At 40.6% G+C, this 19,778-nt stretch overlaps 1 protein-coding gene across 1 annotated transcript in view; it reads left to right on the forward strand.

The window, feature by feature from the left end:
- Positions 1–18,972, forward strand: part of SNX18 (sorting nexin 18) — an 83,694-nt gene extending 64,722 nt beyond the window's left edge. Inside the window, exon 2 of the mRNA XM_017959541.3 lies at positions 17,942–18,972. Coding sequence (XP_017815030.1) covers positions 17,942–17,946 — 5 coding nt within the window. The 3' untranslated portion in view covers positions 17,947–18,972. The remainder of the gene's footprint in view (positions 1–17,941) is intronic.
- Positions 18,973–19,778: the final 806 nt, after the last annotated feature.

Raw genomic sequence — 19,778 nt, forward strand, 5'->3', positions numbered from 1 at the left:
CAATTTACTATGTCCTAACAACTTAGAAGTCATTTAAAAAAATTAGTTCAAATACATTGAAAGAAAAAATACTCTCATTTGTATTCTTTTTTTTTCTCTTACTTTTTTTTTTTTTTTGAGACAGAGTCTCACACTTTCACCCAGGCCGGAGTGCAGTGGCGCGATTTTGGCTCACTACAAGCTCTGCCTCCTGGGTTCACGCCATTCTCCTGCCTCAGCCTCCCGAGTAGCTGGGACTACAGGTGCCCACCACCACGCCCGGCCAATTTTTTTGTATTTTTAGTAGAGACGGGGTTGCACTGTGTTAGCCAGGATGGTCTCGATCTCCTGACCTCGTGATCCGCCCACCTCGCCCCCGCAAAGTGCTGGAATTACAGGCATGAGCCACCGCACCCGGCGCTTATTTCTATTCTTAAATAACCACAGTCACTTACTAGTGGGATGCGTGCACCTGTTGAGCACTGCACAACTCTCAAACCTTGGGATCACATTGGGTAATAGTACTATCATTTACTTGTATTTTATCAGATGAACCACTGAAAACCCAGCTTTGCAAAGGTATGATATCATCAAAGAGAATGTAACAAGATCTAAAGTTTGAACTCCAAATTACCTCAAGCTAGTAGTCTGACAAATGTCAAGGTATCACTGAATTATCTTTGAATAAGAAAAATTTACCATGGTATCATGTGGTACCTGGGTGCATAGTTTGGGAACCATGTCCGGAGAGCAACTATACTAGCTCTGGACTGTTTATATAAGAGGAAAATAAACCTACTGTCTTCAAACCACTATGATTTCAGAGCTTTAAGAGCACACTAATCTTATCTAATATAAGGTTTAAACTATTAAGACAAAAATGAAAATATGATTAGGCAGTTTAACTTGAAATTTGCACATATACATAGACACCCCCAACCACCTGCCCTGTGGTTGCCTTCTGTTCCCCTAGGCCAATCCTCTAAGTTGCATCCCTTTTCCTCTCATTTCCTTCCTTCTGCCTGGTAATTTGTTCCATTTCACTAGCTGCTGCTCTCAGGGCAGCGATGCCTGTGGCCTTTCCCTTCCAGAGACCCCTGTGTCTCTGCCCAAGCTGTGCCTTGTTGAAGGGGCTGTAGTTGCTTGTGTGGCAAACCCTGAGGCGCGAGGGCCAGCTTTTCTCCCTCACCACACATATGCCCTTCTTAAGGGAAAAAATTCCATTCCCCTTCAGGGAGCAATTAAAGAAGTGGGGTACAAAGCAAAGCTTTTGGTTGCATGATAGGTCGAGTCCTCTAAACCACGTAAGAGGTATATTTCAAAATGAAGAAATAATTTGAAGTACAAAGAATTAGTCAGGTATGAAAATCATTTAACCTTCGGCAAGTACCTAAAGCCAGGCTCTATGGGGGTGCCCAACAGGCCGTGAGCTTGGAAGAGAAGTCATTTCCTTCCCAAAGTGGACCTTTGAAAGTGAAGATGTTGCTCTAATATTACTTCTACTGGCCAGAGGGGGAAACGCCCAGTCAATGGATTCTACAAAACTAGAGGAAACCAGAGCCCTGTGATACTGATTCCCTTCTAACTCCTACAGAGAAGTTTTCTCTCCACGTCTTGGCAAGATCATGGCTCACTGCAGCCTTGACTTCCTGAACTCAAGCAATTCTCCCACCTCAGCCTCCTGAGTAGCTGGGACTACAGGCACACACCACCATGACCAGCTGATTTTTAAAAATCTTTGTAGAGATGTGTATTTACCATGTTGCTCAGACTAGTCTCAAACTCCCAGCCTGAAGCCCTCCACCTGCCTGGACGTCGCACAGTGCTGGTATTATAGGTGTGAGCCACTGCACCCAGCCCTCTCCAAGTCTTAAGGCCAACTGTGGCCACTTTCCTCTTGCGGTAAAGTAGACCTGGTCTCTTCCAGTTGACTTCTTCCAACATGTTTGAGTAGTTAGACATTCAAATGAGATAGCAATCCGTTCCCTCTGATGCTGGCTAGTAAGGCCAAAACGGGTATTTCCAATGCTCTCAGATGTGTCAGCTTCTGAGAGGAGTTAAGTCCAGCAGAGGGTGTTGGATTTATGTGGTTCTAGAGGGAGGGCATTTCTAGTAACTGAACTAGTTGAGAATCCTACTCTGAATCACTTCCCTAAGCCCCTTTTGTTTTAGTGCCATTCTTTGTTAAAGCCTAAGTCAGATTATTGGTTTCTTTTGAGCAGAGACTGCAACAGATCAGACCTCTCTCCCTAAGCCAGATCCATGTGATCATTGCCTTTGATCTGACAGCTACTGACAGGAGTAGAGCTAGTGCAAGTGATGTGGTTTTCACCCTGGTCAGTGACCCCCTGCTTATACCTGACTAGCTCTCCGCAACCCTCAGCCCCAATCTTTGGTCTTTATTCCAAAAATGCAAACCTATGTAAATATCCAAATAAGCAGACATTAAACAGGAAGGAAAATACACTTTTGAAAAAAAAGTATGATGACATGTTTCAAACCCAAGCCCTTTTTTCTTAGACAATCCCCTGCTTTGGCATCCTGTCCACATGGCTAGCGTGTAATTCATTGCTTGCTTACTGGTCTCCCTTCCTCCCTAGATCCTGAGCTCCTGGAAGGCAGGAAGCATGGCACTGTTATCTCCCGTCTGATGTTCGCCACTTGGTGCATGATCAGTAAATGTTCATTTGACATGAGTTCTCCCCTCACTGGCATGGCTTAATGAAAGCTAAAGAAATAGAGTAAAGTAAGTGAAGTTCAACTCAGCCTCCCCGTCCCCCCTCACATCTCCTTTTTTCTTCCTTCCCCTGATGTCCTCATCTCTCTCCCTGTCTCAGAAGCGCTGTCAGCTTCCATAGTTCATTACACCCTCAACCTCCTGGGTTCAAGCAATCTTCCCACCTCAGCCCCCAGAGTAGCTGGGACTACAGGCCTGCTTTACCTCTCCTGGCTAATTTTTAAATTGTATTTTTATATTTTTGTAGCAATGGGGTCTTGCTATATTGCCCAAGCTGGTCTCAAACCCCTTGGCTCAAACAATCCTCCTGCCTTGGCCTCCCAAAGTGCTGGGATTACAGGTATGAGCCACCGTGCTCAGCCTGTCCTGGACCTTTGGCTGCCAAGTGCTGAGCACAGAGCCATGCAAGGGAAGGTGGGCAGGAAAGCTTGCACCATTTGTCAGTGGCACTGTGAGCACTCAAAAATGATGTCCGCCTTTGACTACTGTGGTAGATGTCACTAATATTCTCTACCTCCTAGTACACAGAGAAATATCTTTTCTGCCCTTTTAAAGTTAGATGTAACCATGTGACTTGCATTGGCACAAGAATTAAGAGCTGGTATGCGAATTTCCACACTTTCCCCCAGTCACAGTTGTCAGAGCAGTGCATACAAGTGTGTTTTTAGACAGAGGTGCCACAAGAGTGAAGAATCCTGGATCATTGAGCTGTCACCTGAGGAGAGTCACCCAGACCCCCAATGAGCTTTGCATGTGGAAGAAATAAATATTTGTTGTTTTAAGCCACTACGAGTTTTGGAGATTGTTTGTTTCTAACAAATATCTTGGCCTATCCTGGCTGATATAACTACCTTCTATACTTTGCTTTACTCTGTCCATATTTCAATTGTTTGTTAATCACAAGGTGCCCTGTGAAAGCAAAAGTCAGGCTAGTGACTCTTATGGTCTTTAACAAACGTGATGGCAATGTATTACTTTCAAAATTGTTGAAAAGGCTTCACTTGGGAAATGTGCCAGAGGGGAGCTATTGCTTTCCTTCATCTGCCCCTTTACTATGGTGACCTGGGACACTTCATGTGGGATCTGCCAATTTTGGCCTCCACAACTCCAGAATCAACCTTCCCTTCTTTTCCTCATCTCATCTGAGCTGCCTCCACCTCACCACACTCTTCTCAGATGGGTGTTACAGAGGTGCCAGGAATTCATCTAGAAGTGACTAACTCCTAGCACTTGTGAAATCAAAGCCCATGGACAACAAACTGCTCTCCATTTGTGGACACATGGCTTCCCTGAATGTGCAAGACAGATCTAATTCTTAATGGTTGCCTGGCATTGATTAGCTCTGGACCCACGGACACTTTCACTGGTAAAATTACTGAGATGATGATCATGAAGCTTAATAAACAAGACATGACTAAGTTAACTTGTGGTCAGTCAACAATTCAATCCAAGGACACTGACACTGTCTCCCACAATTGGCTTGACTCTAACAGGGCAATGCATTAATAACATAGGGAGACTGAGCTTTGCCTTTGGATGAATGTTCTATACTTGCCAACATAGGAGAGCAGTGGATTTTCAACGTAAGAAGATAATGACTTGGGTTTGTTCTCATTTCTGCCTCATACTGAGTCCTTACCCTAGAAAAATCACAATTCTTTTTTTGTTTTTGAGATGGAGTCTCACTCTGTAATCCAGGCTGGAGTGCAGCGGAGCAATCTCAGTTCACTGAAACCTCCACCTCCCAGGTTCAAGAGATTCTTATGCCTCAGCCTCCCAAGTAGCTGGGATTATAGGTGTGTGCCACCACAACAGGCTAATTTTTGTATTTTTAGTAGAGATGGGGTTTCATCATGTTGGCCAGGCTGGTCTCAAACCCCTGACCTCAAGTGATCCACCTGCCTCAGCCTCCCTAAGTACTGGGATTACAGGCATAAGCCACCATGCCTGGCTCCACAATATATTCTTGATAGTCAGCTGCTCTATGAAAAAAATTCTAAGGGATCTACCTTCAGGAATATAGGTAGTAAGTGAAAGTTGCAATTTTCTCTGGAAGGTATTTTAATCACATACATTTTAATTTACATTAAATCATTAATATATTTTTCTGTAATTCACTGTATAAGAAATCTTTCCTTCAGAACCTAATGGGACTCAGAAGTAAAAATAAAAATAAAAAATCTTTTTTGACTGATCCTGGAGATTGGAGTGGGGAGCAACTACAACAAGTTAAGAATAGAGTCTGGGCCTTAGCAAATTGGCAGATATACCATGTTCATAGATAGGAAGATTGAAGATTGAATATTAAGACATTAATTCTCCACAAAACGATCTATAGATCCAACTCATTACCTACCAAAATCTCAGCAGTGTTTTTTGTAGAAATTGATGATCATGTTCTAAAATGTATGTGAAAATGCAAAGAACCTAGAAGAGCCAAAACAAATATGAGAAGGATGAACAAACTTGAAACACTTATATCACCTGATTTCAAAACTTAAAGCTACAGTAATCCACAGAGTGTGGAGTTGGTGAAAGGAAAGACATATAGACCACTGAAAAAATTATTCTTAACCTGGGCCCGTTCATATATTGTTAATTGATTTTGACAGAGGTGCTAAGGTAATTCCATAGGGAAGGTATAGTCCTCTCAACATATAGGGTAGAAACAATTGGATATCTACATAGGAAAAAAATGAATTTCAGTCTTCATCTATAATGCAAAACTCAACTTGAAATGGATCATAGACCTAATGAAGAGTTAAAACTATAAAATTTAAAAAAAAGATATGAAATCCTTGTGATCTTTGGTAGGCAAAGATTTCCTAGAAAGGCAACAGAGACATGAGCCATAAAACAGATACATTGCCATAAAAGAGCCATAAAAATAAATAAGCAAGTTGTTTCATGTTCATACAAAGGAACACTAGTCAGCATCACCAAGGAATAAACTACTGATAACATGCAACAATATGGTAATCTCAAAAGCGCAATACTAAGTGAAAGATGCCAAATGCAAAATATTACATGCTATATTATTTCATTTATATGAAATTTTAGAAAAAGCAAAACTTTAGTGTTAGAAAGCAGTTCAGTCTTTGCATGGAGCCAGGGCAAGCATCTAACTGTAGAGGGACATAAGGAAACTTTTGGAAAATGTGCCTTGTGGTGCTGATTGCGCAACCATATGCATTTGTCAAAACTCATGAGACTGTACCCTTACGGGCAGAAAAGAGTTAACACAGCCAATCTGAGGCTGCTATTCTTAGGAAGTCCTGCTTACCAGGCTGGCTCTTGGCTGGTGTCTGGGAACTTGGATTTTTGGAGTCTTCTCGCTGTTGCCTAACTTATGAGGATGGTTTGCTGTGTCTAGACTGTTTATGCAAATAATGTGCTTTATGCTAAACATCTGCTTTCCTTCTGGAAGTTCTGGAATTTTAGTACATGTTAGGCAAAGGTGCCTATATAAGTAGCCCCCAGTTAAAACCTTGAGACTGAGTCTTTAATGGGCTCTCTGGGGAGAAAATTCACACAAATTGTATTTTAAAAATACATTTCAACTTTTATTTTAGATTCAGGCGTATTACATGATGCTGAGTTTTGGGGTATGATTGATCCTATCACCCAGGTAGTGAGCACAATACTCTATAGTTTTTAACTCTTACCCTTCTCCTTCCCTCCCCTTCTAGTAATCCTAATTCCTAGTGTCTATTGTTGCCATCTTTATGTCCATGAATATCCATTGTTTAGCTCCCGCTTATAAATGAGCACATGCAGTATTTGGTTTTCTGTTCTTGCATTAATTCACTTAGGATAATGGCCTCCAGACGCATCTATGTTGCTGCAAAGGACATTATTTCATTCTTTATGTTTGTGTAGTATTCTGTGGTGTATATATATACTACATTTTCTTTATGTAATCCACTGTTGATGGGCACCTAGGTTGATTCCATGTCTTTGCTATTATGCATAATGCTACAATGAACATACAAAAATATGTGTCTTTTTTTATTAAACAATTTGCTTTCTTTTGGGTATATACCCAGTAATGGGATTGCTAGGTTGAATGGTATCACTGCTTTAATTTAATTAATTAATTTTTATTTTTTTTGAGATGGAGTCTCGCTCTGTCACTCAGGCTAGAGTGCATTGGCACAATCTTGGCTCACTGCAACCTCTGCCTCCTAGGTTCAAGAGATTCTCCTGCCTCAGCTTCCTGAACAGCTGGGACTACAGGCATGTGCCACCATGCCCAGCTAATTTTTTGTATTTTTAGTAGAGACGGGGTTTCACCATATTGGCCAGGCTGATCTCCAACTCCTGACCTCGTGATCCACCCGCCTTGGCCTCCCAAAGTGCTGGGATTATAGGTGTGAGCCACCGCGCCTGGCCTGCTTTACGTTCTTTTAGAAATCTCCAAGCTACTTTCCACAGTGGCTAAACTAATTTATATTCCCACTGACAGTGTATAACTTTCCCTTCTCTCTGCAGCCTCACCAGCATCTGTTGTTTTTTTGACTTTTTAATAATAACCATTCCAACTGGACACACGTTGTATTGGTGTCTTAGGACTGCTGTAACAAATTGTCACAAACTAGGTGGCTTAAAACAGATTTATTCTCTCATAATTTTGGAGGCCAAAAGTCTAAAAGAAAGATATTGGTAGGACTGAACTCCCTCCAGAGGCTTTAGGAGAGATTCCATTCCTTGTTTCTTCCAACTTCTGGTGGTTTCCCAGGCATGTGACTACATCATTCCAATCTCTGTCTCCATAGTCACATTTCTTCCTCCTTTTCTCTGTGCCTGTCTCTCCCCTGTGTTTTATTTATAAGGAAAGCCTTGGGATCCCTCTGGCCCTTTCCTCCCTCCAAAATCTCTTCTTGGCTACTAGGCTGGCCTTGTGGTCAAAGTGGGTGTCAACCACCCGCTGGAAATACCTCTGATCTCCAGAGTCCCTTGTCATTTCCAGGTAATGCCAACAGCATTGCTACTGGAGAGAACCATTCCAGAGTCTTGGACTTCCCCTTTTAAAATGCAAATGCCTGTGAAAAATAGGATAAAATTATGTGTGAAGTATAAGGCTTTTCTTATGATGTAGTCCTATTTGGAAAAGGAATTGTATAATATTACACAAATGAGGTTATGGTGGTGTCCTCTCATCTGAGGGCCAGCACTATAGCTCTCCCTACCATCTCTACCAAAACAGACTGTTTGGGAATAATGAGAGCATCCTGATGGAAGAAAAGGGGTCTAGGAGAGGCTGAGGCTTTTAAGCTGAGGCTTTTAAAAAGGGCTTCATCTACATTGGGCATTTGTTCAGAGCTCGCCTGCTTTGCTAATGTCGTTGCTGCATGCCCACTTTGGGACAAGAAGGAAAGGGCTCTTCTCCAATACATCAACTAAATGATTAATAAATGAAGAAGTGAAGTTCATACTCATTGTTAGCTCTGGTACCATAGCAGCAGAGGGCATCTGTAGCAGAATGTTCCACTTTAGGGGTTAGATGCCTAGATTCTATGACGTTCCACAGCCACCAACTGGCTGTTCTGTACCCTTAGCAAGTCACATTCTGCTTATATGTCAATTTTCTTATCTGTCCATGATACAGATAGCACCTACTCTATCCTTTCTATAAATTTTTCAGCATTGCAGCCATCAGAATGAGGGAACCTGTAGTAAGAATGGATGTGCCCCTTTCCCCTCCCTTTCCTACATTGGTTCCCTGGGCAGTGTGTACTTGGGTATGGGTGAGTATCTGGGACTGGTGACCAGAGAGGTCTCTCGACCAAGGTGCAGATGAGTGGATCAAAAAAGCATGTACTGACACAAAGTGGAAGCTAGATAAAGAGTCAAAATACAGTGGTGTGTTGTATTCAAGAGACCTATCTCACATGCAAGGGCACACAATGACTCAAAAGGATGAAAGAAAATTTACCAAGCAAATGGGAAACAGAAAAAAGCAGGGGTTGCAATCCTAGTTTTTGACAAAATAGACTTTAAATCAACAAAGATCAAAAAAGACAAAGAAGGACATTACATATTGGTAAAGGGGAGCTAACTATCCTAAATATATATGCACCCAATACAGGAGCACACAGATTCGTAAAACAAGTTCTTAGAGACCTACAAAGAACCTTAGACTCCCATACAATAATAGTGGGAGACTTTAACACTCCACTGTCAATATTAGATAGAACATCAAGACAGAAAATTAACAAAGATATTCAGGACTTGAACTCAGCTCTGGACCAAGTTGACCTGATAGATATCTACAGATCTTTCCACCCCAGAAGAACAGAATATACATGCTTCTTGGTACCATATGGCACTTACTCTAAAATTGATCACATAATTAGAAGTAAATCACTCCTCAGCAAATGCAAAAGAACTGAAATCACAACAGTCTCTCAGACCACAGTACAATCAAATTAGAACTCAAAAGTAAAAAACTCACTCAAAATCACACAACCACATGAAACTTTAACAGCCTGCTCCTGAATGACTCCTGGGTAAAACATGAAATTAAGGTGGAAATTAAGTTCTTTGAAACCAATGAAAACAAAGAAAATGTACCAGAATCTCTGGGATGCAGCTAAAGCAGTGTTAAGAGAGAAATTTATAGCACTAAATGCTCACATCAAAAAACTAGAAAGATCTTAAATCTACACCCTAGCACCACAACTAAAATAACTAGAGAACAAAGAGCAGACAAACCCCAAAGCTAGCAGAAGACAAGACAAAACCAAGATCAGAGCAGAACTGAAGGATATAGAGACACAAGAAAACCCTTCAAAAAAATCAACGAATTCAGGAGCTTGTTTTTTGAAAAAATTCATAAGATACATGGACCACTAGCTAGACTAATAAAGAAGAAAATAGAGAAGAATCAAATAGACACGATAAAAAATGATAGAGGTATCAGCATGGATCCCACAGAAATACAACCATCTGAGAATAAACAGTCTTATGCAAATAAACTAGGAAACCTAGAAGAAATGGATAAATTCCTAGACACATACACCCTCCCAAGACTGAATTGGGAAGAAGTTGAATCCCTGGAGACCAATAACAAGTTCCAAAATCGAGGCAGTAATAAATAGCCCACCAACCAAAAAAAGCCCAGCACCAGATGGATTTACAGCTGAGTTCTACCAAAAATGCAAAGAGGAGCTGATACCATTTCTTCTGAAATTATTCCAAACAATCAAAAAGGAGGGACTCCTCCCTAACTCATTCTGTGAGGCCAGGCCTGATACCAAAACCCGACAGAGATACAAGAAAAGAAAACTTCAGGCCAATATCCCTGATGAACATCGATGTAAAAAATTCTCAATTAAAATACTGGCAAACCGAATCCAGCAGCACATCAAGGAGCTTATCCACCACGATCAAGTTAGCTTTATTCCTGGGATGCAAGGCTGGTTCACCATAAGCAAATCAATAAATGTAATCCATCACATAAACAGATCTAAAGACAAAAACCACATGATTATCTCAATAGACACATAAAGGCCTTTGATAAAATTCGACATCCCTTTTTGTTAAAAAAAACTCTCAATCAACTCTCATTGAAGGAACATACCTCAAACTAATAGGAGCCATTTATGACAAACCCACAGCTGGAAACAGTCCCCTTGAAAACTGGCACAAGACAAGCATGACCTCTCTCACCACTCCTATTCAACTTAGTATTGGAAGTTCTGGCCAGGGCAATCAGGCAAAAGAAAGAAATAAAGGGTATTCAAATATGAAGGGAGGAAGTCAAAATGTCTTTGTTTGCAGATGACACGATACTATATGTGGAAAACCCCATTGTCTCAGCCCCAAAACTTCTTAAGCTGATAAGCAACTTCAGCAAAGTCTCAGAACAAAAAATCAATATACAGAAGTCATAAGTATTCTTATACACCAACAACAGGCAAGCAGAGAGCCAAATTGTGAGTGAACTCCCATTCACAATTGCTACAAAGAGAATTGTATCTCTGTCAGGTTTTGGTATCAGGACAATGCTGGCCTCATAGAATGAGTTAGAGAGGAGCCCCTCCTTTTCAATTCACAGTTGCTACAAAGAGAGTAAAATACCTAGGAATACAGTTAACAAGGGAAGTGAAGGACCTCTTCAAGGAGAACTACAAACCTCTGCTCAAGGAAGCCAGAGAGGACACAAACTAATGATAAAATATTCCATGCTCATGAATAGGAAGAATCCATATCATGAAAATGGCCATACTACCCAAAATAATTTATAGATTCAATGCTATTCCCATTAAACTACCACTGACATTCTTCACAGAATTATAAAAAAACTATTTTAAAATTTATACAGAACCAAAAAGGAGCCCATATAGCCAAGTCAATCCTAAACAAAAAGAACAAAGCTGGAGGCATCACCCTACCAGACTTCATTCAAACTACACTATAAGTCTACAATAGCCCAAACAGCATGGTACTGGTGCAAAAACACACATAGACCGATGAAATAGAATAGAGAACTCAGAAATAAGATCACACATCTGCAACCATCTGATCTTCAACAAACTTGACAAAAACAAGCAATGGGGAAAGGATTTCCTATTCAATAAATGGTGGTGGGATAACTGGCTATCCATTTGCAGAAAATTGAAACTGGACCACTTCCTCACACCTTATACAAAAATTAACTCAAGATGGATTAAAGACTTAAATGTAAAACCCAAAACTATAAAAACTCCATTCAGGACATAGGCATGAGCAAAGATTTCATGATAAAATCACCAAAAGCAATTGCAACAAAAGCAAAAATTGACAAATGGTATCTAATTAAACTAAAGAACTTCTGCACAGTAAAAGAAACTCAGAGTGAACAGGCAACCAACAGAGTGGGAGAAAATCTTCACAGTCTATCCATCCAACAAAGGTCTTATATCCAGTGTCTACAAGGAACTCAAATTTACAAGAAAAAACAAACAACCTCATTAAAAGATGGGCAAAGGACATGAACAGACACTTTTCAAAAGAGGAATTCATGCAGCCAACAAACATATGAAAAAAAGCTCAACATCACTGATCATTAGATAAATGCAAATCAAAACCACAATGAGATACCATCTCATGCCAGTCAGAATGGCCACTATTAAAAAGTCAAGAAACAACAGATGCTGCCAAGGTTGCGGAGAAATAGGGACACTTGTTGGTGGGAATGTAAATTATTTCAACCATTGTGGAAGATGGTATGGCAATTCCTCAAAGAGCTAGAACCAGAAATACCATTTGACCCAGCAATCCCATTGCTGGGTATATACCAAAGGGAATATAAATCTTTCTATTACAAAGATACATGCACACGTATGTTCATTGCAGCACCATTCACAATAGCAAGGACATGCAATCAACCCAAATGCCCATCAGTGATAAACTGGATAAAGAAAATGTGGTATATGTACACCATGGAATACTATGCAGCCATAAAATGAATGAGATAATGTCCTTTGTAGGGACATGGATGAAACCGGAAGCCATTATCCTTAGCAAACTAACACAGGAACAGAAAACCAAAGACCACATGTTCTTACTTGTAAGTGGGAGCTGAACGATGGGATCGCATGGACACAGAGAAGGGAACAACACACACTGGGGCCTGTTGCAGGGGGTGGGGTGGAGGGAGGGAGAGTATTAGGAAGGATGGCTAATGGATGTTGGGCTTAATACCTAGGTGATGGGTTGATACGTGCAGTAAACCACCATGGCACATGTTTATCTACGTAACAAACCTGCACATCCTGTACATGTACCCCAGAACTAAAAATGATAAAAAAAAAAGATGAACCATGGAGCCTTTGTTGTCCATCAATCATCCGTCCATTTATCCTTTCCTCCCTCCATCCCTCCCTCCATCCCTCCCTTCCTCCCTTCCTCCCTCTGTCTGTCCATCTGTCCATCCATCCATCCATCAATCCATGTAGTGATGTGCTGGAACACCTCTTCTCAACTCTGTATCCAATAATGGCTTGAAATTGGCCATGATGGTAGTATAAATATCCTGAAAATCAAGTTGGCAAACATCACAAATCATGGCCTTTTTTGTAGATCCAGTTGTTAAACCTTCACTAGCATGCCACTGATTCTATCTATCCATCTCTTTTATGTAACCATCTAACCATTTATCTATGCATTCATGGGACTCATATGAATTGGCTACCCAGGATGTACCAGGCACTCTGAGGCCCTTTGTATCTCTACTCTGAGCCTGAATGTTTGCTAGACTCTAACAGTGAGAGAGCATGAGGAGAGTCTTTGTTTTACTGCTTGCTTTGGTACATCCTGGGAAGAATTTCTGTCCCCATGATTACACCAGACACTACGTGAGGCCTGAGGCAGGGAGCAGCCTAGCATGTGTGGATGAGCCAACTACGTCTTCCCTCCTGTTCATATTAGGTGGTTTTTGCTCTAGGACAGTGACCAGTAGCAGCACAGGAAAGTGGGGGGAGGAGGGATGGCAGATGAAGTTCCACCCGAGGTTATTGTCCCCATAGTCCCCACTTGGTTTCCAACTCTGCCTTCTGCTTCTCTTGACCCTTCTCTCTTACTCTGCTCAGTTTCTCCTCACTGTTCCGTCAAATGCACTAGGGTTGATGCTCCTTCTTCCTCATTTCTCACCTGTCTGCTTCAGTCCATGAGGTAACAACATACGATCGGGGGAAAAAATTGCAAACAATTTTTTAAAGAAAAAAAGGGCACACTAGAAAGTAGGAATTTGGAGCAGACTTTGGTGTGGTTTTAAGACACGTCTGGAGTTTTTCACAATTCCCTATTCTCTGTTGCACTACTTGCCAACTTCCTGAAACCAGTGTTTCCTTTGACAGTAATCTCACACACCCTCCTTACACCCAAGAGTCAGGCAGTACATGCTAAGTGAGCAAAGCTCCTTCAAGAATCATGGAATGGCCATGGCTACGGGAATGGCCATCCCTCAAGGCAGAGCCCTGGCAGTGATAAAGTGTTAGGAGATTTTTAAGTTCAGAGAGATGTGGAATTGGAGGGGTGATTGAAGCTCTGTAAGCAAAGGCTGAAGACCTGAGGCTGCCTATCTGGGAATCACACAGGCCACATAATATGGAGACAGCAGCTGGGTAGAGGCAGCTGGCTCCAATAGAGAGGGCAGGCAATGGCCAGGAGGATAGGTAGGGGTCACTGGGAAAATGGCCATAGTCTAGCAGGCTTTTGGAGCCTGCAAATGTTGAGATTCTAGGAGGGTCTTCTCACTGACCTTTGCCTCAAACATTGCTGGCTGAAATAAAGAGTGTTTTTAAGTAGTAGGAACTGACAGGACTGTTACCGGTAGCAGAGATCCAAGTTACCTGAGGTGAATCCATATGTATGTGAAGCAACTTCAGCTTGGACTTCCCCAAAAGAATTTGACTGAGAGTCATAAGGCAGAAGAAGACACTGAGGCAAGTGTCAGAGCAGGAATGAAAGTTTATTGAAAAGCTTTAGAACAAGAAGGAGAGGAAAGAAAAGAAGGAAAGTACAACTTGGAAGAGGGCCAAGTGGGTGACTTGAGAAACCAAGTATGCAGTTTGACCTCTCGACTTGGGGTTTTATATGTTGGCCTCCTTCTGGGATCTTGCCTTACTTCTCCCAACTCCTGAGGTCTTATTGGGAAGTTGCTGATCAGTTTCAGGTGTTTTCTGTCCGTTAGGAGACTGCCTTTCCCTGGCACTAGCTGTGAGCAATTATTACTTTAGAGAAGCAGTTAACAACTGCCTGATCATTACCTGATGGTCACCCAACACTTCTGGTGTATATCGAGCCCTCTTCTGTCCTGCTCATACCTGACTAGCTACCTGCTGTGACTGAACTCGGGGAGAAACCTCATGGCAATGGTTCCAAGTACTATTTGGTCATTTTTTTAACTTGGATTTTGCCAACTGCATTCATCAACCAATTATTACACATAAAATGTAACATATAGTGTGTGTGTATAATTTATTTCAACTGCATTCATCAACCAATTATTACACATAAAATATAACATATAGTATGTGTGTATAATTTATTTCATATAACGTAGGGTTGTAAATATATTATTTACCTGTATATGGCATGAATAATCAGAATGAGCACTATCAAAGTTGTTTGGAAAGTATTTAAAATATATATATATATATATTTTGGAGATAGGATATCACTCTGTCACCCAGGCTGGAGTGCAGTGGCACAACCATAGTACACTGGAGCCTCAAATGCCTGGGCTCAAGAAATTCTCCCACCTTGGCCTCCCGAAGTGTTGGGATTACAGGCATGAGCCACAATGCCTGGCCTAAAGAATTTTTAATCTAAGGACTGTTATCTGAACTTTTAAGAAGCCTTGAGAGATTTGAACTTGTATTTTATCTGAACCCAAAACTCAAATCCTGGTTATGTTTTAGTCAAACCCAGCCAACATGCCTGAATTCCCAGAGGCAGATGATGTAATTTAAGAGATTTTTCAGCTGTTTTTGCTTCTTTCAATCTTGGCTCTGGAAAATGCTATAGTCCAGAAGCCAAAGAAAAAAGAATAAGAAAAAAAGAAAGTCAGAGTTTCCTGGAAGGCAACTGTCCTGGGGCTACATTGGGCATTTTTCTTTGCTCACTTCATTCTTACTAAAAAACATCCTCCATTCTTACTAACACATAATTATCAAGTCAGTCCTACTGAATTCAGCTGAGAACACCAAACTACAACAAAGAATGGGGATTTTCTTCAACTGGACAAGGATGTATTGAGTACCTTCAATGTGCTAAATGCTGCGGTTACACAGGTTAATGATAGCTATCCTTGCCCTCAAGGGAGTTTGCAATCTATTTAAGAAGAGCAAAATGGAAAGGAGAAAGAACACTAACAATTACTGAAGATCTACCTCATTCATTCATCTAACAAAAACTTTCTGAGTGTCCATTATGTGCCAAATATTGTTCAAGGTACTGGAGATTCAGGAATGGAGAAGACAGATGTGGTCCCTGCTCTCGTGAAGGTTTCATCCTAGTAGAGCAGACAAACACATTATAAAAATGCCAGCTGACAGTATGATGGCTTTTCAAAAAGTTAAACATAGAATTACCATATGATCTACTATTAGGTATAACACCCAAAGAATTGAAAGTAGGGATTTAAACAGATATTTTGGGCACTGACAGTCATATGAACATTATTCATCATAACCAAAAGGTGGGAACAACCCAAATGTCTACTGGCACACGAATGGATAAATGAAATGTGATATGGTGCATGCAATGAAATACTATTGTCTTAAGAAAGAATGACATTTTGGTACATGTTACAACATAAATAAACTGTGATAACATTATGCTAAGTGAAATAAGCCAGAAACAAAAGGACAGATATTGTGTCATTCCACTGATATGAGGTACTTTGAATAGTCAAATTCATAGAGACAGAAGGTATCATAGAGGTTACCAGGGGCTGGGGGAAGCAGGTAATACGGTGTTACAGAATTTTAGTTTGGGAAGATGAAAAAGTCCTGGAAATGGATACTGGTGATGGTTGTGCAACATTGTAAATATGCTTAATGTCACAGAATTTTATACTTTAAAAAATGGTTAAAAGGGTAACATTTGTTATGTATATTCTGCCACAACAAACAGACAAACAAACCAAAAATGGCATGCTGGTAAGGTAAGAGGATGACTGGATATTGATTTTAGATTGGGTGGCTAGGGATGGCCTCTCTGAGGAGTGTCATCCACACTGAGATCTGAATGTCAAGAATAAGAAGGAAGTAATGCGCAATCAGAAGGAAAAGCAGTCCCAGAATATGGAACTGTAAGATCAAATACCTGAAGGTAGACATAGGCTGGATATTGGAGGAACAGAAAGGAGACCCTCTGGTCTTCCTCTGGTGGAGGAAGTGGGAGGGATGGCGAGTGGTCAAAATGTAAGGTCTAAGATGTAAGCAGGAGACTTTTCAGCATGAGGGCTGACTTCTACGGGACTTTATTCTACCTTAATAGGAACTTTCTGGAGGATTTAAGCAGTTGAGTAACATGAGAAAGAGGAAATATATTCTGTCTTGGGTAATTTTAGATGGATTCATAGAGGTAACATTTTACCTGGAACTTAAGTCATAGACATTCATGGGGAGAAAAGCTAGCAAAATTGTTCCAGAGTAGTACCAGCAGAGACTCAGAGTTAGGGGCTTAGACATTTTTTTAAAAGAAATATTTAATTTGAAGATCTTAGAAAATATAAAGCCACGCTTATCGCAGTAGTGTTATGAATAAGGAACCACATGGGCCATAGAGTAATCATCTTCTTGGAGGTAAACTTTGCTCAGATTACTGAACTTTTTCATGTAATTTTAATTAAAATTTTTTAATTGAAAACAATATTTTTTTAAAAGTTTAATTATATGTTTTCTTTAACCCAAAATATCTAGAATAGTATTATTTTAACATAATCAACATAAACATTATTGAGATTTTTTATGATCAATTTTGAAACTTATTTATTTATTTTTGAGGCAGGGTCTTGCACCGTCACCCAGGCTGGAGTGCAGTGGCACTACTGCAGCTCACTGAAGCCTTGAACTCCCGGGCTCAAGGGATCCTCCTGCCTCAGTCTCTCAAGGAGCTAGGACTACAGGCATGTGCCAACACACCTGGCTAAATCTAAAAACTTCGTTTTTGTAGAGACAGGGTATCTATCACTTTGTTGACCAGGCTAATCTTGAACTCCTGGGCTCCAGCAATTCTCCTGCTTCTGCCTCCCAAAGTGTTTGGATTATGAGTATGAGCTGCTGCGCCCAGCCTAATTTTGACACTTTAAAAATATGTCACCACTTTTTAACAGTCATGTCTTCCTTTTCTTTGAATTGTGGTAAAATATACATAGTATAAAATTCAATATTGAAAACCGTACTTTTATATTGCAATAAATAAAGATATATTATGCAGTGTAATGTACTATTTGTATAGATTTTCCAGGTGTTTCAGGTTTTGGATGGCTGCCTGTGGCTACACACCAGACCTCTATCCATTCATACATCTACTCTCATCTATTGTTAAGGAATATTTCATTGAAAAAGTTTGTGAATGACTGAATTGTAAATGACATCCCTATATAAATGGTTATCGGATAATTCTTATGTGAATCTTCTTTTGCTATTGATTCATCTATCATAAAAAAAATCAGTTTTCAAGTCATTAGGCTTCCTCTGAATTTTTTCTTGCCTTTCTTTGTATTTCCAGGTTAGTTCCTCTAAACATTTACCCAGCTTTTGGTCTTCATGATAGTGAAGACATCTGACCTCTGGTTGGCCATTACATTGTTGAAGAGGACTTCGAGAGACCAGGTAGTTCACTGGGTCAGTTGGCTCAGTTTAGAGGCATTCACTCATTCTTGCCCTTCGTCCCAGCCCAGAGTGTCCTATAATCCAAATGAACTCTCCCTCTCTGATCTAAGCATTTTTCAGTTTGAAATTTTAATGGAGAGAATTCTAGGTTCACATGCAATTTTAAGAAATCAGACGGCTAGATCTCGTGTATTCTTCACCCAGTTTCTCCCAATGTAACATTTTATAAAACATTAGTATATTATCACAACCAGGAGATTGACATTACTACAATCCATCAATCTTTTTCAGATTTTCCCAGCTTTATTTGTACTCACATGTGTGTGTATGTGTGAAAATTGCACAGTTCCATAAAATGTTATGACCTGTATAGGTTTGTGTATCCACCACCACAGTCAAGATACTGACAGTTCCAACATCACAAGGATCCCTTATTTTGCGCATTTACAACCACTTCTACCTTCCTCACCCACCCCATCGCTATACCCTGGCAACCATTAACAAATATGTCCTCCAGTTTTGAAATTTTGTCATTTCAAAAATGTTTCATAAATAGATGCATACAGTATGCATTCTTTTGAGAAAGGCCTTTTTGTGGTTCCTATGTAATAATAATGAGTCTGACTCCATTTTCTGATGTTTGCTAGTAGATTTTATACCGCACTCTTCTCTTTTCCCATTTTGCCCCACATCTGGGCAACCTGATAAGAAAGCCTGGGTTCTTCCGTTGGCTCTGAGATTCCAACCAAGTGGGCTCCCGCCTGCGTACAGGAACCCTCACCCCAGCCCTACTCCCCAAAGCCTAAGAAAATTCAAGTCAGTTTTCTTTCCCTGCTCTCTTACGCTGTTTTTGGACCTGTTTGGGAAACTTTCCCAGCTGTCTCCAGAAAACTTCATTATGTGCGTAATAAACCTTTTCACACTCTCTCGATGTCTATCTAGTGTCATCATTTGAACTGTATTTTAGGTGGGAATTTATCCTATTTCTACAGAATAGCTACAATAGCACAATTCTTGGATATTCATCCAAGTTGTTGCCTGTATAGTATTCCATGGTAGGTATGCATCACAATTTGTTTAACCATTCACCTGTTGAAGGGCATTTCTGGCCTTTACACTCTTTAGCTATTACAAATAAAGCTGCTATGGGCCAGGCACTGTGACTCATGCCTGTAATCCCAGCACCCTGGGAGGCCGAGGCAAGTGGATCACTTGAGGTCAGGAGTTCACGACCAGCCTGGATAACATAGCAAAGCCCCATCTCCACAAAAAAATACAAAAATTACCTGGTTGTGGTGGTGGATCCCTGTAGGTCCAGTTACTCAGGAGGCTGAGGCAGGAGAATTGCTTGAACCTGGGAGGCAGAGTTTGCAGTGAGCCAAGATCACGCCACTGCACTCCAGTCTGGGTGACCAAGTGAGACTCTATCTCAAAACAAACAAACAAAAAGAAATAAAGCTGCCATAAACTTCATGTACAGGGTTTTATGTGAATGTAAGTTTTCCTTTCCCTGGGATAAATGCCCAGGAGTTCAATTGCTAGATCATATGGTACTTACATATTTGCTTCTTAAAGAAACTGCCAAACTATTTTCCAGAGTAGTTGTACCATTTTGTGTTCCTATCAGCAATGTTTGAGGGATCCAGTTTCTCTGCATCCTCATCAGCATTTGGTGTTGTCGCTATCTTTTTCTTTAGTCTATCTGATAGGTGTGTGGTGATATTGTGGCTTTA

The sequence above is a fragment of the Papio anubis genome, chromosome 5 (assembly GCF_008728515.1).
Source record: "Papio anubis isolate 15944 chromosome 5, Panubis1.0, whole genome shotgun sequence".
Taxonomy (NCBI): domain Eukaryota; kingdom Metazoa; phylum Chordata; class Mammalia; order Primates; family Cercopithecidae; genus Papio; species Papio anubis.